General features: G+C 40.7%; 1 protein-coding gene across 3 annotated transcripts in view; it reads right to left on the minus strand.

Annotated features, from left to right (window-relative positions):
- LOC124605286 (mitochondrial ornithine transporter 1-like) overlaps window positions 1-14,941 on the minus strand; it is a 94,883-nt gene that overhangs the window by 62,838 nt on the left and 17,104 nt on the right. For 2 of the 3 annotated variants that reach the window (XR_006978630.1, XM_047136864.1), the window contains exon 2: window positions 11,005-11,113. Coding sequence is in view for 2 of the 3 variants with exons in the window: in XM_047136864.1 (XP_046992820.1) it covers window positions 11,005-11,074 (70 nt within the window). In the remaining variant the exon portion in view is untranslated. Of the gene's footprint in view, window positions 1-11,004; window positions 11,116-14,941 lie in introns of all 3 variants that reach the window. The other variant, XM_047136865.1, reaches the window with a different exon arrangement.

Below are 14,941 nucleotides of genomic sequence, written 5' to 3' on the forward strand. Positions count from 1 at the left end.
TGGCCCTGCCTTTAAGAGTATGTGTTTTGGCAGTTACAGGGATGGAATAGGTTGTGGTAGGAGGGTGCATAGGGAAAGTCTTGCAGCAGGGACGGTCACAAGGGTAGGAGCCACAGGTTAGGGAGATGGGTGCAGAAGGAGCATAAGGTCAGACAGGGATATTGCGGAGATTGGGAGGGCAACAAAAAGCTATTCTAGGTGTTGTGGGCAAAACCCCAGGCGGAATAGATCTAATTCCAGGCCACGATTTTAGGAAGTGATGGCCTTTTTAACATGATTTATAAGTTGTCGTCTCTTCCTCTATGAATAGATGATGAATGCAGCTAGCCGCTAACTTTGTGTAATGTCTTGTCTGTATAGCCGTGAATCTGTTGCCTTTAAGACCCTTTCACCTTCACACATAAATCTATACAGTAATGTAAGGGCCTCCCGTGTCTTGGCTGATCCGTGATAAGACAGGCGAAAAGTTAGACTAATGGAGGATTATTAGTATTATCTCTATTTTCATTCACTCTCTCTCTTTCTCTCCTTTATCTATGTACAGTTTTTAATATAATATTTCATTATGTGAAATCAGCCAAATAGGATCTTTGGTGGAGTCCTTCATCTTGGTAATCAGCGGCTGGCTTGCTGTAAGAGATCTTTACATTTATTATTACTGTTAAACACTGTATTCAGTCGGGAGAATCAATCGTGTGGACAATTTGTTCCTTTTACGAAAGATTGCGAATTCCAGATGTGTACAAAGCCTTTTTGGACAATTTAACACAGACTCAGTGATTGCAGGCCCTCTTCGACACAGCTGAAACTTCCCCACTAATTACAGGGCCAACGTGATCATCAAATAGTTCAGAAAAAACTCATTCGTTCATTCACTCCAGAACAAAAAGTCACAAACCTTATTTATGAAGGAAATTGTGTATTAAATCCATCTCTATTGCATGTCCAGATCTCCGGTGATTCCACGTCTTAATTATTTTCCGTTTACACTCTCTTTCTATTCAAACAAACCGCTAGTGGGACAAAAGTTAATTCACTCGATTTAGCGGGAAGAAAATCAGAATATGTAATTCTCAGAAATACGTCAATCCCTCAATCCCCACTCCAGAAGCTGTCCTAGTTACCACTCTAACAACCATGGAGAATGCATATATGCATCTCTGTTATTTCAAAGAATAAACGCGCTAGAAAATACTTTGGCGTCGTCTAGCTGTCGCCGCATATGTTACGAGAAAATCAGATCAGATACTTTTCCAAAGTGAATGAATGTGGATGGTTTGATTGACAATGATTAATTGGTGCGTGGTAGAGGGTATTTTCTGTGGGGACATTACACCTTGTCGAAGCAGATGATTGATATATTCGAGACCAGGATAACATTTGACAGGTAATGTGCTCCAAAGTTGTTTTTTGGAAGATCAGCAGTATCAGGATTGGAATTGATGGCTTAGGAAACCTACTTTTGAACTAAGCTGCCGGGACAATTGCATCCAGTGAAGGCTGGAGTGAGAGCAGTGGGGTATTGCATCCAAACAAATACATTTGCCTCGAATGCCAGGACTGTATGGGATGGAATGTTTGACATGTCAGTGATGGCAACTGTCAGAAGTACTGTTGTTTGTTAGTAGGTTTGATGTGGATGGAAGTCTGTTGCTGGCCTTCAGTGAGAATGAGATCAACATCAAGAAAAGTGGCATGAGATATGGAATAGGACCATGTGAAATTTAACTGGGCCAAGGTATTTAGAGATTCCAGGAATTTTAACAGGTCATCCTCATCATGAGTCCATATGGCAAAGATGCCATCAGTGTACCTAAACCAATCCAGGGGCTGAAGGTTTATGGATCCCAGGAAAGCCCCTTCAAGTGACCCACGAAAAGGTTGGCATAGGAAGGAGCCATCCTGGTTTCCATGACCACACCCCAGATCTGTTTTTATGTCTGCTCCTCAAAGGTGAAGTAATTGTTGGTAAGTGTGAAGTTGATTAAGGTGAGCTAGAAGGATATCATAGGCTTGGAATCAGGTGGGTGTTGACTGAGGAAATGTTCACCAGCAGACAGACCATGTATGTGAGGATGATGGTATAGAGGGAGATGGCATCAATAGTGACAAACAAGGTGTGTGGTGGGAGTGGGTCGTGCACGCATTTCAGATGATATAGGAAATGGTTGGAATCTTTAATATAGGCGGTAAGTCTTTGTACTGTGGGTTGCAGGTGTTGATCAACTAAGGCAGAGATGTATTCTGTGGGTGCTTTGAAGCCAGCAACACTAGGGCGGCCAAGATCATTGTGTTTATGGTTCTTAGGAAGAAGGTAAAAGGTGGGAGTGCATGGTTTGAGTGGGGTAAGAAGTTCTATGCATTGAGGTACAAGTCCTTGTGAGGGGCTTGAGGTTTTTAGCAGGGACTGTAGGTCAGTTTGAATCACAGGGATGGGATATTGATGGCAGATGCTGTACGTAGAGATGTCAGATAGCTAGTGTAGACCTTCACTAACATTCTCCTACTGGTTAAGTACTATAGTGGCAGATCCTTTGTCTGCTGGGAGGATAATGCATGATGATTTGGCATGACTACCACCCAGTTATCAGTCAGGATGAATGGTCATAGGCAGAGGGTGTATACATGCAACACACAATATCTTGTTGTAGAGAATGCTCTACAACATGACAGTCAAGAAGACCTCGGTGCCTGTTTCACCATACATGCCAGCTGGATTCTTCCCCCAGACACCAGTTTCTCAGAACTCTGAAGGTGGGAACTATGACTACAACATGCCCTTGGTTCTCACCACCCACCTGGCCTTAATTTAAGTTAATTCCTTCTGTCTCAGCATTTATTCACAGTAACTACTCCTTTCTTCACTCCATTTTAGTTATCTGCATCTTTCATTTTCTGACTTATCTATTTTTTGCCATCCCCCCTCCCGCCTCTGTTACACAGTGCACTTAGCTTTCCACTCTTATTAACTTGTGCTCAATGTTTTAGTAGTAATCTCTGTCTTGCATATTACCTTGTCTTCCATCTTTAAGCTTGCAGGTTTTCAAGACTCGTCTGGCGTAGTCCCCAACAATCAGTCTTTTCTTCTCATCCCTTCGGTAAGTCTCCCCTGAACTGGAGTTGTGGGTGACTTAGCTGAACTGTATCCCTTTCCCTAAACTTCTCCAGTCCTTTTCCTTCACCCCTCTCCCTTCCCCTTCAACTCTTCTGCCAGAAGACAAAGCCACAGGCTCCGAAAGATTGTAAAAGTTAAATCCTTTTGTGTGTGTTCTCTCCTGCCACTGCTTGGTGAGTAGATTTTTTATCTATCCATTTACATTATAGAATACAGGTACACACACACACATACATCTGCATGGCTACATCGTCCCAGCTGACTAGATTATGGTGGAACTGCACCTCGAATGGGGCAAGGAACTGTGCCAGGTGCAGTGGGAAAGGGGAGAAAGGAGGTGAGAAATGGTTTGTAGAACAAGGATGCCCATGCATAGTTTGAAGGGGGAGAGAGCTAGTCCTGCGGAGGAGGGGGGGGGGGGGGGGCGGGGGGGAAGAGGGGAGAGGGGTTATGGAGTATTTTTAATATTAAAAATTTTGGAGGACAAGTGATGACTTTTAAGTAGCCATAAAATAGTTCCAGTTCTGAACCTGTAAAAACCTGCATAATACCAACTTTTAAAAAAATTTCTTGAATGAAAAGCATCTAACTACATTATATTTTTTCCTTCCCCTGAGAGCTGGGGAGGGGAGTGTGGTGTGCCCGCCCCCTTAACACTGGGTATGGGTACCCTTGTGAAAGGATGGCTGGCACTTGGAAGGAATGGCAGCAGACGCAAAGGATAGGTACATGGCATCAGTGAGCTCATCTGGTTGCACTGAGTGGGAGTTACATCCAGCACACAAGCAGTGTATTGAGAGGGGGAGATAGAAAAGAGGAAGAGGAAGACGGTAGAGTGAAAGGTATGAATGTTGGATAAGTGGAGATAGGGCCATGGGTGTTGAGGACAAGGGTGTGTAGAAGGGGCAGCAGAGATTGAGGCCAGGAGGATTATTGAAGGACATGTTACAAGGACAGTTCTCTTCTAGGTAATACAGTGAAACTGGAATTGCAGAAAGGAGCAAGTTGTAAAGTAGGCACTGAAATCCATCACGTTGTACTCAGCAGCACGTTTGGTCACTAGGTGGCCAAATCAGCTCCTGGCTATGGTTTGGCAGTGTCCGATCATTCAGATGGACAGTTACTTCTACATCTACATGGATACTCTGCAAATCACATTTAAGTGCCTGGCAGAGGGTTCATTGAACCACTTTCACAATTCTCTATTTTTCCAATCTCGTATAGCGCGCAGAAAGAATGAACACCTATATCTTTCCGTACAAGCTCTGATTTCCCTTATTTTATCGTGGTGATCGTTCCTCCTTATGTAGGTCGGTGTCAATAAAATATTTTCGCATTCAGAGGAGAAAGTTGGTGATTGGAATTTTGTGAGAAGATTCCATTGCAACATAAAACGCCTTTCTTTTAATGATTTCCAGCCCAAATCCTGTATCATTTCTGTGACACACTCTCCCATATTTCTTGATAATACAAAACGTGCTGCCTTTCTTTGAAGTTTTTCGATGTACTCTGTCGGTCCTATCTGGTAAGGATCCCACACTGCACAGCAGTATTCTAAAAGAGGACGGACGAGCATAGTGTAGGCAGTCTCCTTAGTAGGTCTGTTACATTTTCTAAGTGTCCTGCCAATAAAACACAGTCTTTGGTTAGCCTTCCCCACAACATTTTCTATGTGTTCTTTCCAATTTAAGTTGTTCATAATTGTAATACCTAGGTATTTAATTGAATTTACAGCTTTTACATTAGACTGATTTATCGTGTAACCGAAGTTAAACGAGTTCCCTTTTAGCACTCATGTGGATGACCTCACACTTTTTGTTATTTAGGGTCAACTGCTGCATTTCACACCATTCAGATATTTTTTCTAAATCTTTTTGCTGTTTGTTTTGATCTTCTGATGACTTTATTAGTCGATAAACAACAGTGTCATCCGCAAACAACCGAAGACGGCTGCTCAGATTGTCTCCCAAATCGTTTATATAGATAAGGAACAGCAAAGGGCCTATAACACTACCTTGGGGAATGCCTGAAATCACTTCTGTTCTACTTGATGACTTTCTGTCAATTATTATGGACTGTGACCTCTCTGACAGGAAATCGCAAATCCAGTCACATAACTGAGACGATATTCCACAAGCACACAATTTCACTACGAGCCGCTTGTGTGGTACAGTGTCAAAAGCCTTCCGTAAATCCATGAATATGGAATTGATCTGAAATCCTTTGTCAATAGCACTCAGCACTTCATGTGAATAAAGAGCCAGTTGTGTTTCACAGGAATGATGTTTTCTAAACCCATGGTGACTGTGTGTCAATAGACCGTTTCCTTCAAGGTAATTCATAATGTTCGAACACAATATATGTTCTAAGATCCTGCTGCATATTTATGTTAACGATATGGGCCTGTAATTTAGTGGATTACTCCTACTACCTTTCTTGAATATTGGTGTGACCTGTGCAACTTTCCAGTCTTTGGGTATGGATCTTTTGTCAAGCGAACGGTTGTATATGATTGTTAGGTATGGGGCTAATGCATCAGCATACTCAGAAAGGAACCTAATTGGTATACAGTCTGGACCAGAAGACTTGCTTTTGTTAAGTGATTTGAGTTGCTTCACTACTCTGAGGATATTTACTTCTACATTACTCATGTTGGCAGCTGTTCTCGATTTGAATTCTGAAATATTTACATCATCTTCTTTTGTGAAGGCATTTCGGAGGGCTGTGTTTAATAACTCTGCTTTGGCAACACTGTCTTTGATAGTATCTCCTTTGTTATTGCGCAAAGAAGGCATCGATTGTTTCTTGCCACTAACATACTTCACATATGACCAGAATCTCTTTGGATTTTCTGCCAGGTTTCAAGATAACGTTTCGTTGTGGAAACTGTTATAGGCATCTCGCATTGAACTCCATGCTAAATTTTGAGCTTCTGTAAAGGATCGCCAATCTTGGGGATTTTGTGTCTCTTTAAATTTGTCATGTTTGTTTCATTGTTTCTGCAACAGTGTTCTAACCAGTTTTGTGTACCAAGGAGGATCAGCTCCGTCAGTTGTTAGTTTATTTGGTATAAATCTCTCAATTGCTGCTGATACTATTTCTTTGAATTTAAGCCACATCTGGTCTACACTTATATTATTAATTTGGAATGAGTGGAAATTGTCTCTCAGGAAGGCATCAAGTGAATTTTTGTCTGCTTTTTTGAGTAGGTATATTTTTCGCTTATTTTTCAAGGATTTGGGGATTTCAATATTCAATCTCGCTACGACAACCCCGTGTTCACTAATCCCTTTATCAGTTTTGATGTTCATTATTAATTCAGGATTATTTGTTGCTAAGAGGTCAAGTGTGTTTTCACAACTGTTTACTATTCGCGTGGGCTCATGAATTAACTGCTCGAAATAATTTTCAGAGAATGCGTTTAGCACAATTTTGGATGATATTTTATGCATACCTCCAGAATTAAACATGTATTTTTATCAACATATCAAGGGTCAATTAAAGTCACCACCAACTATTATCGTATGAGTCGGGTACGTGTTTGAAATCAAACTCAAGTTTTCTTTGAACCTTTCAGCAACTGTATCATCTGAACTGGGAGGTCAGTAAAAGGATCCAATTATTATTTTATTCCAGTTGCCAACAATGACCTCTGCCCATACTAACTCACAGGAAGTATCTCCTTCAATTTTGCGACAAGTTAAACTACTTCTGACAGCAACAAACATGCCACCGCCAACCGTGTTTAGCCTATCTTTTCGGAACACTGTTAGGTTCTTCGCAAAAATTTTGGCTGAGCTTATATCAGGTTTTAGCCAGCTTTCAGTGCCTATAATGATTTGAGCATCAGTGCTTTCTATTAGTGCTCGGAGCTCTGGTACTTTCCCAATACGGCTACGACAATTTACAACTGTTACACCAATAGTTCCTGTATCTACGTTCTTCCTGTGTTCAGCCTGCACCCCTTGTGACTGAAGCTCTTCTTGTGTTTTCCCGAGACCCTCTAACCTACCTGCGTATAGTGGACACCTGACCTATTCAGCGGAATCCAAAATCCAACCACTCTTTGGCGCAAGTCGAGGAATCTGCAGCCTACACGCTCGCAGAACCATCTGAGCCTCTGGTTCAGACCTTCCACTCGGCTCTGCATCAGAGATCCACAATCGGTCCTGTCAACTATGCCGCAAATGGTCAGTTCTGCTTTCATCTTGCAAGCAAGACTGGCAGCCTTTACCACTTCTGTTAGCTGCTCGCGAAACCAGAGACAATCTCTTCTGATCCAAAGTGACACACATCATTGGTACCGACGTAAGTAACCACCTGCAGTTGGATGCACCCTGTGCTCTTCATGGCATCCGGGAGGACCCTTTCCACATCTGGAATGACTCCACCCAGTATGCACACGGAGTGCACATTGGTTTCCTTACCCTCCTTGCTCCAAGTCCCAAGGGGTCTCACAACACGCCTAACATTGAAGCTCCCAACTACCAATAATCCCACCCTCTGCGATTGCCTGGATCTTGCAGGCTGAGTGGTTTCCTCTGAAACAGGACAGGCGGCAGCATCCAGCTCAGTGACAGTGTCAGCCACAGACAGCACCTGGAACCTGTTTGTCAGACAAACTGGGGAGGCCTTACATGCGGCCGCCTGGGAAGTCTTTCGCCGCCTGCTTCACCCTGGGGCGACCTACCACTTGACCACAGGTGAGGGGTTGGCCTCATTGTGAGCAGTAACTGCGTATGCCACCGATGAGGACCAATGGGAGGACTCTGACGTGCTGGACGTCTGTTGGATCCCCACAGCCGGCCCACAATAGTGGCCCCCATCCACTGTAGCCTCAAGCTGTTTAACCGAAGCCATCACAGCCTGAAGCTGCGAGCGAAGTGTCGCCAACTCAGCTCACATCCACACACAACAATCACAGTCCCTGTCCATACTAAAGACCGTGGAAAACTAAACTATTCAGATAAACGGACTATTGGCACATGCTGCGCAACTCTACTGTAGACCCTGACAAAAATGCACAAACTGTGTCTAGTAATACACAGATATTGAAAAACCTAACTAACGAAGCACTCAAGTGAAAGTAAATAATTTGCCCCTGATTAGGAACTTTTAATATATAACAAAATTGGTTTACTTTCTGACGCAAATGAAATCACAAGAACTGTGGCTATTAGATGTTAAATTTACTCACAGAAACTCAAGAAACTAAACTATTAAAGCACATAGATGATACAATAAAATTCGCTTCTGGTTGGGAACTCGTAAATGACACAAAAGTGTTTACTTCCCTGTTGCTGCATCTGTCTCGGTCAGCTACTGCTGCCTGACTTGGTGGACATGTCCACATAAAATGGTGTGCAGAAGCTACAGTAGAGCTGGTATATGATATGCTGATTTACAGGCAACTCTGACTTTGCTAGGATTGGAGTTGCCTATTATGGAACAGGGGTAGTATGTGCTGGATGAGGCGTACAGGACAGGCCTTTGAATTGGGCCTTCTACATGACTGTGACCCATGTGTAAAGTGGTTGGGAGTAGGTGTGCTATATGGAGGAACCAGGCTATTTTATAGATGGCTGGGAAATGAAATGCCACTTTGGGAGGGATGGGAAAGAATTCTCATGTCATCACCCAATATCATCTCAGACTGGGACAACTTTAAAGTTACTTTCACCAGGACTTCTGTGTAATTAGTGACTTGTTGTCCTTGACGGGATGAAATTTTGTTCTGTATATAAAAACATGGAATTTTTTGATATCATAAGTAATAGCCAGCACCTCTTTTTCTGTTTGGTTACAATTCATCTGTTACTGTTAGTGTTTAAGGCACATACACAATTGGTTCTTTAGTGCCATCAGGGGAGGATTTACTTAAAATACCAATCCAGATACTTATACCAAACTGCTATACATCTAATGCTAGGATTAAATATTTACCTGGTTTAAATGTGGCCAAGCAGGGAGCAAACTTCACATACTTTTTGAGCTTCAACAACAAGGTCTGAATGTGAGGGATCATTAAAATTTGACATTCTTTTTCAAAGCTGTTTGAGCAGGTATAATGTCTCACAACATTCAATATAAATTTGTCATAGTAATCACTCTAGCCCAAGAACATCTAAAGTGCCTTAAAAGCTTTAGCCACAGAGAGACCATCAGTCACTTCAGTGTGGGTTAACATGGGACGGAGACCAGCTTCACTCAGTACATGACTCAGGTTCTGAATACTTTGTTGGAAAAAAAAGCTACATTTATTTAATTTATGTTTGAGCCCATTAAGTCTAAGTCTATTAAATATTTTGTAGCCGGTACTCGCTGTATAAGCTGGTTAAGTATTTTTGAAATATTGCATGAGCACTCACAACACCAAACTACTGATATAGCCCAAAATGTATATTCATCATCATCATAAAATCCTTTGAGCCTGCATCTAAGGACAACAGCAAATAAGTGTCAGCTAAATATATCTTACATGATAACTTAGTCAGTAGTTCTTTTGGGTGCAGAATTCGAAAAACAGCTATGTTAGATTTGGCACTGATATATCCTTCAATTTACCACCAAAACCATTGCCCCTTGGCTAAATGCAAATGGTATCACAATACGTAATGCCTTTAAATGGTTGAGTTTTGTTGTAACTGGCTCTTTACAGTGAAATATATGGGTCAAGCTCTGAAGAAATGCTCTGTGTGTTCCACAGTTTTGTGTGCTACATAGATTAGAGTCATTAAATCAGATTATTTCTTACATGACCCATCTGAATCACTAAACAGAATATTATTAGACATGATGTTAACTGAATCTCATATCTGAAAGCCAAATCCACTGAAGCCATCTAAACCAAATATGTTACTAGCTACTGGCAAATGCACTACAGAAAATGTTATTTATATACATACATGTTTATAACTAACACTTGTCGTTATAGCTAACACTGGCTGATTACTGCGTATTACCAAACAATACTTAATTTTCTTCAAAAGTGATAAGCCAATATACAAGTAATTTTCAGCACTAATAAGCGATACAGAAGCTTTGGTAGTCACTTGTAAATGCATGTCTGCTTTGTTGTTGTCCAGTAAGATTATCAGCTTGAGCATACTTTTGGTATCAGATAATGGCACTGGCATGATGCATGATGTAGGCCATGGGCTGTTTCAGTAGATAATGCCTACACACCCACATTTCTTGCAAGCAAACATGTAACACTGGACTGTGGTCAATGGTGCCAGCTCTGGCAGCAGAAACACTTAATGCAGGATTTCCTTGTTTTTGTTAAACTTTGAGAATGATCACTATGGCAACAACCACTTTGCTGAAACTTCTTGGCATAGATTAAAGCTGTGTGCCGGACCGAGACTCGAACTAGGGACCTCTGCCTTTTGCGGGCAAGTGCTCTACCACCTGAGCTACCCAAGCACAACTCACGACCCATCCTCACAGTTTCAATTCCACCAGCTCTCGTGGCCTACCAACCTTGTCCGTGCAGTGGGGCCTGCTGTTTCTCTTCAGCCCAAGTAATGTAGATTTATGACTGGTTACTATGGAGCTACAGTTTTATACTTGACATGGGCAAACTTTGGCATGCAATAGTTTAGTGTCACTGGCTTCTGAAGAAGGCCAAATTACTTTGGCTGAAACCTGGGTAAAAAGATTGGTTTCTATTTGCAACTGAAGCTGGCGTGTTACATGTTCTGATTTTTTTGTTTTTATATTTTATGTCATTACTCACTAAATCATCTTATTCCAAAGCCACATTTTAATATGAACACTGGACAGTATGTATGATGTAATTAGAAAAGGAAAAGAATTCCTAGCTAATAGTTGCTTCAAGTCAAAGAACAAAAACATATTAGATGATAAGAAAAACAAAATATACTCACCTAAGGATCCTGCTATGAAATCAATAGCCATATCTTTAATGTTATTTGCTGCATCTCCTGAGTGAGACATCTTGTATCAAAACCAGTTTCTTTGTGTTGGAAAAAGAATCTGAAACAGATATAAGATACTAAAAGTTACTGTGAATTCAGTCAGCAACACTCCACGCTTTAATTGTTTGTTCCTGTACAGATATCACACAGTCAAATAAAAATTCCTACTGACACTGAAGGTAATTAGCTTGGAGGAGGTATTTGATTTGAACTCTGGAGGCGGAAACAAAGTTCCTAAAACTAGACTGTATTGCAGTGAACAGGAATTCAGTGTTCCAGTTGTATTCGTAAGTTTTATGTACCATTGTGATTAGAATGGTGAAGGCATTCGATTGTGTTACTCATAGTTTGTCCACTGTTGGACTTTAAAAATGTGTACATGAGGTTCCCCAACAAAATGCATAAAACAATATGCAGAATCACAATAGGCACATTTGGCAAAAGCAATATCTGCCCTCAGAATCACACTCGAGAGCTGCAAAATCAAATGCCACTTGAATCACATTCTTGAATTCAACAGAATATGTGGGAGTATTGTATCCAGCTGCTAGATGGGAATACTTGAACACAGACTGATACACTGGAGAACACAGCTGGTTATGAATAGCAGAATCCATTTTCATCATGAAAATTCTATTTCCCAATTTAGTGTCGAAATCACTGTGGAGAGTCCTTATAGTGTTTGTTGTCTTTCTTGCACATATTATATATTTCTAGACAAAATATATACATCTGCTTGTGTCTTTATATGTGTGTGGATGGATATGTGTGTGTGTGTGTGTGTGTGTGTGCGCGAGTCTATACCCGTCCTTTTTTCCTTTTTTCCCCCCTAAGGTAAGTCTTTCCGCTCCCGGGATTGGAATGACTCCTTACCCTCTCCCTTAAAACCCACATCCTTTCGTCTTTCCCTCTCCTTCCCTCTTTCCTGATGAGGCAACCGTTGGTTGCGAAAGCTAGAATTTTATATATATATATATAGACACACACAACAAATGTATGTTTGGTGGAAGATTGTCTTCAGCAGCCTTTTTAACTTACAGGTGAAAGTTCAACATCTATTGCATAACTATGAGTTGCAGTGTGTGCAGACTGGACCAAAGCAGTTGTTGATTTTTGCCCTTGTTTGGATAAAGTCACACAAGAAATTATTTCATAATTACATCCATTTTGATCAATGTTCCAAATGCAGTGTGGCTGTATCTGGCAATTTGCAGTTTTCTCGTTCACTTCTATGACAAAACAGATCCCAGACATGTGAATATCTTAGTCTTCCTGTACATCTCTGGATGTCATGAAAACAGTGATGTGTCTATGGCACATTCCGTATTTTTTTCTTGAAACGTGCTATGGAAGGTGGAGAACAGTTAAACTTTGTGTGCTCAATTTCTCTTGCTTTTTGCATTGCCCAAAAGTTCAGGTGCCATAATGGACACGTTTTCCTTCATTCCATGCTATGTGAAATTGGGATAGTATGTGTTGTTTTACCTCCAGTTATTTGAGTGGTTTATTTCCTCAAAATGGATGTTCAGTACAACCTTTTTTCTCCAGATAATCAAGTATTACTTTGGTTTCAATGTACTTTTTATAAATGGATGCATCTTCAATAACAAGCTGTATATTGCAGCCTTACATGGAAGTGTGTAATAATCATCATAAATATATCCAAGAAATTCTTTATGTAGAGGTGTATGATAATCATCACAAATATGTTCGAGATGTTTTTCCAAAAATTTGGTTGACATACTAACAATATTGGATTTCTTTTCTGGTGGAAGTTCATAGTCACCAGAACTGTCACCATTACTCTTTGAGGATCACTGTTTCTGCCATTGCCACTTGCACTACGATCTTAAACACTATTAATCACATTATCATCTATAAAATTGTTTTCTTCATCCACTATCCTATCCAGAACAATTCAGTTGAGCAGCAAAATGTATAGTCATGCTTCTGAATAATCAGATCAACCAAAAACATTGTTCATGTCATCATCCTGTCCTACACCATCTTCCATCGGATAATGCCTTCATAACTTGAATGCCACAATATTTAAACTATTCTAAATTTGATGGTTTCATTCATTTTTGCTTTACATGTATACTAAACATGGCAACTACTTGCTGAGATAACTGACTGAATGGCATATTAACCCTCCCTTCATTCAAAACTGCAAGAGCTGTTGTGTACAAACCAAGAGTAACACAACCACATACGATCGCAAGCATGGTTAATACTTTACTTAGTTGGCCAAATTATATCTTAGAGATGTCAATGGATCACAGACCTTCCACATGCTATCAGCTATCAGAGATTATATTGATGTCTATGATGGAAGAACACTGGCAGTGATGCTAAATTTGTTAGATAGCGAATAACTCAGTTTATTTTTTTGTTACCTTTGAGCATTAAACATCTGTTTCCATGCACCACTAAGACTATAGCTCTGTCCCACTTAAAATTCTTGCACATTCTTACCTGAACAGTTTCTTTAATGACAGAATTTCAGTAGGCAAATGCAAAGGATAAATATTCATTTCGTCAGATATAACCATATGTTTGATCATGAGGTTTCATTCAGCAACAGCAGATGTGTCGCAATCGCAATATTTAATATGGAGAAAGTGCAGTGGGCCGCATTCTGAATTTTTCATATTGACTGAGCAATGCAACTGCTGCCGAATTTACAAGGAATTTTATAAATTCCAGGAACACTGAGACCAAGGCACTCTTTTTCTGAGCATAGCACCTCTCTAATTTTCTTTGCATAAAAGACACCAACTATTTCCAAATCCATTCCCATCCCTTGCCCACCTGGAACCTGTGCCTTGTCACTACTGATGTCACCTTACTCTACATAAACATCCCACATACACAAACATTGGTCCTAAAACAATACTTCTCTCAATGACTACCTGAAAATCTCTCTAAAACCTTATTTATTATCAATCTAGCTAAACTTGTCCATCCCTCTAACTACTTCACTTCTATAGGTCTAGAAATGAATCAAGAGAACTGCTATGGGAATTGGAATGGCCTTGCAAGGGTTGAATGGCTGAGGCATTCCTAAAGCCACAAAAGGTAAAACTCTTGGTTTGATATAGATTTTTCAGTAACATCTCTGTGGTCTGGACTGAGGAAGAACTCCTTCACTTTTTGCAACAGTGTAGCTCCTTTATCCAGTTCAAATTCACCAGGTCCTTTTCCAAATCGAAAGTCACTTTCCCTGGCCTTGACTTCCATCTCACTGAATCTCACGCCCAAACCTCAGTCAATATAAGTCCCACCAATAAGCAACAATACCTACTCTTTGACTGCTGCCACACCTCTGCATCAAAAACTCATTTTGTTACAGCCTTGGCGTCTGTGGCAAACATATTTGCTCCACCACTGAATTCATCAACACTTACAACAACTTCACTTCGGCTTTGTTCTCCCATAGATGTTATGCACAGATAAACATCCCAACTAGTATTCTGCTCTCACACTCTCAATAACACAATTCATATGTCTAAAAAATGTAGAAGCACTCCCTTGCACACTCCACTCTCCCTCATCCCATTACCACATAGGCCTCAAATGCATCAGTACCTTACTCCACCAAGTCTATGACTTTCTCAAGTCCAGTGCTGAAATGAAAGCTTTTCTCCCTGATATCCTCCCTGCACTATCCTTTGTAATCATTGCTGCTTTCTTAAACTCTGCAACATCAGTTTCAAACCATATGACATTCCCAGGTCATTATTGCTGCACCAAGCGTCTGCAATTGTTCCCAGTAAAATTAGCCCCATACGCCCGCCCACTACCACTTACTCCAAATCCACCGCTGGTAAATCCTTCATTGTGAGAGGATGGCAACATGTGAAATGTAATGAGAACATATAAACAA

The sequence above is a fragment of the Schistocerca americana genome, chromosome 3 (assembly GCF_021461395.2).
Source record: "Schistocerca americana isolate TAMUIC-IGC-003095 chromosome 3, iqSchAmer2.1, whole genome shotgun sequence".
Lineage (NCBI taxonomy): Eukaryota > Metazoa > Arthropoda > Insecta > Orthoptera > Acrididae > Schistocerca > Schistocerca americana.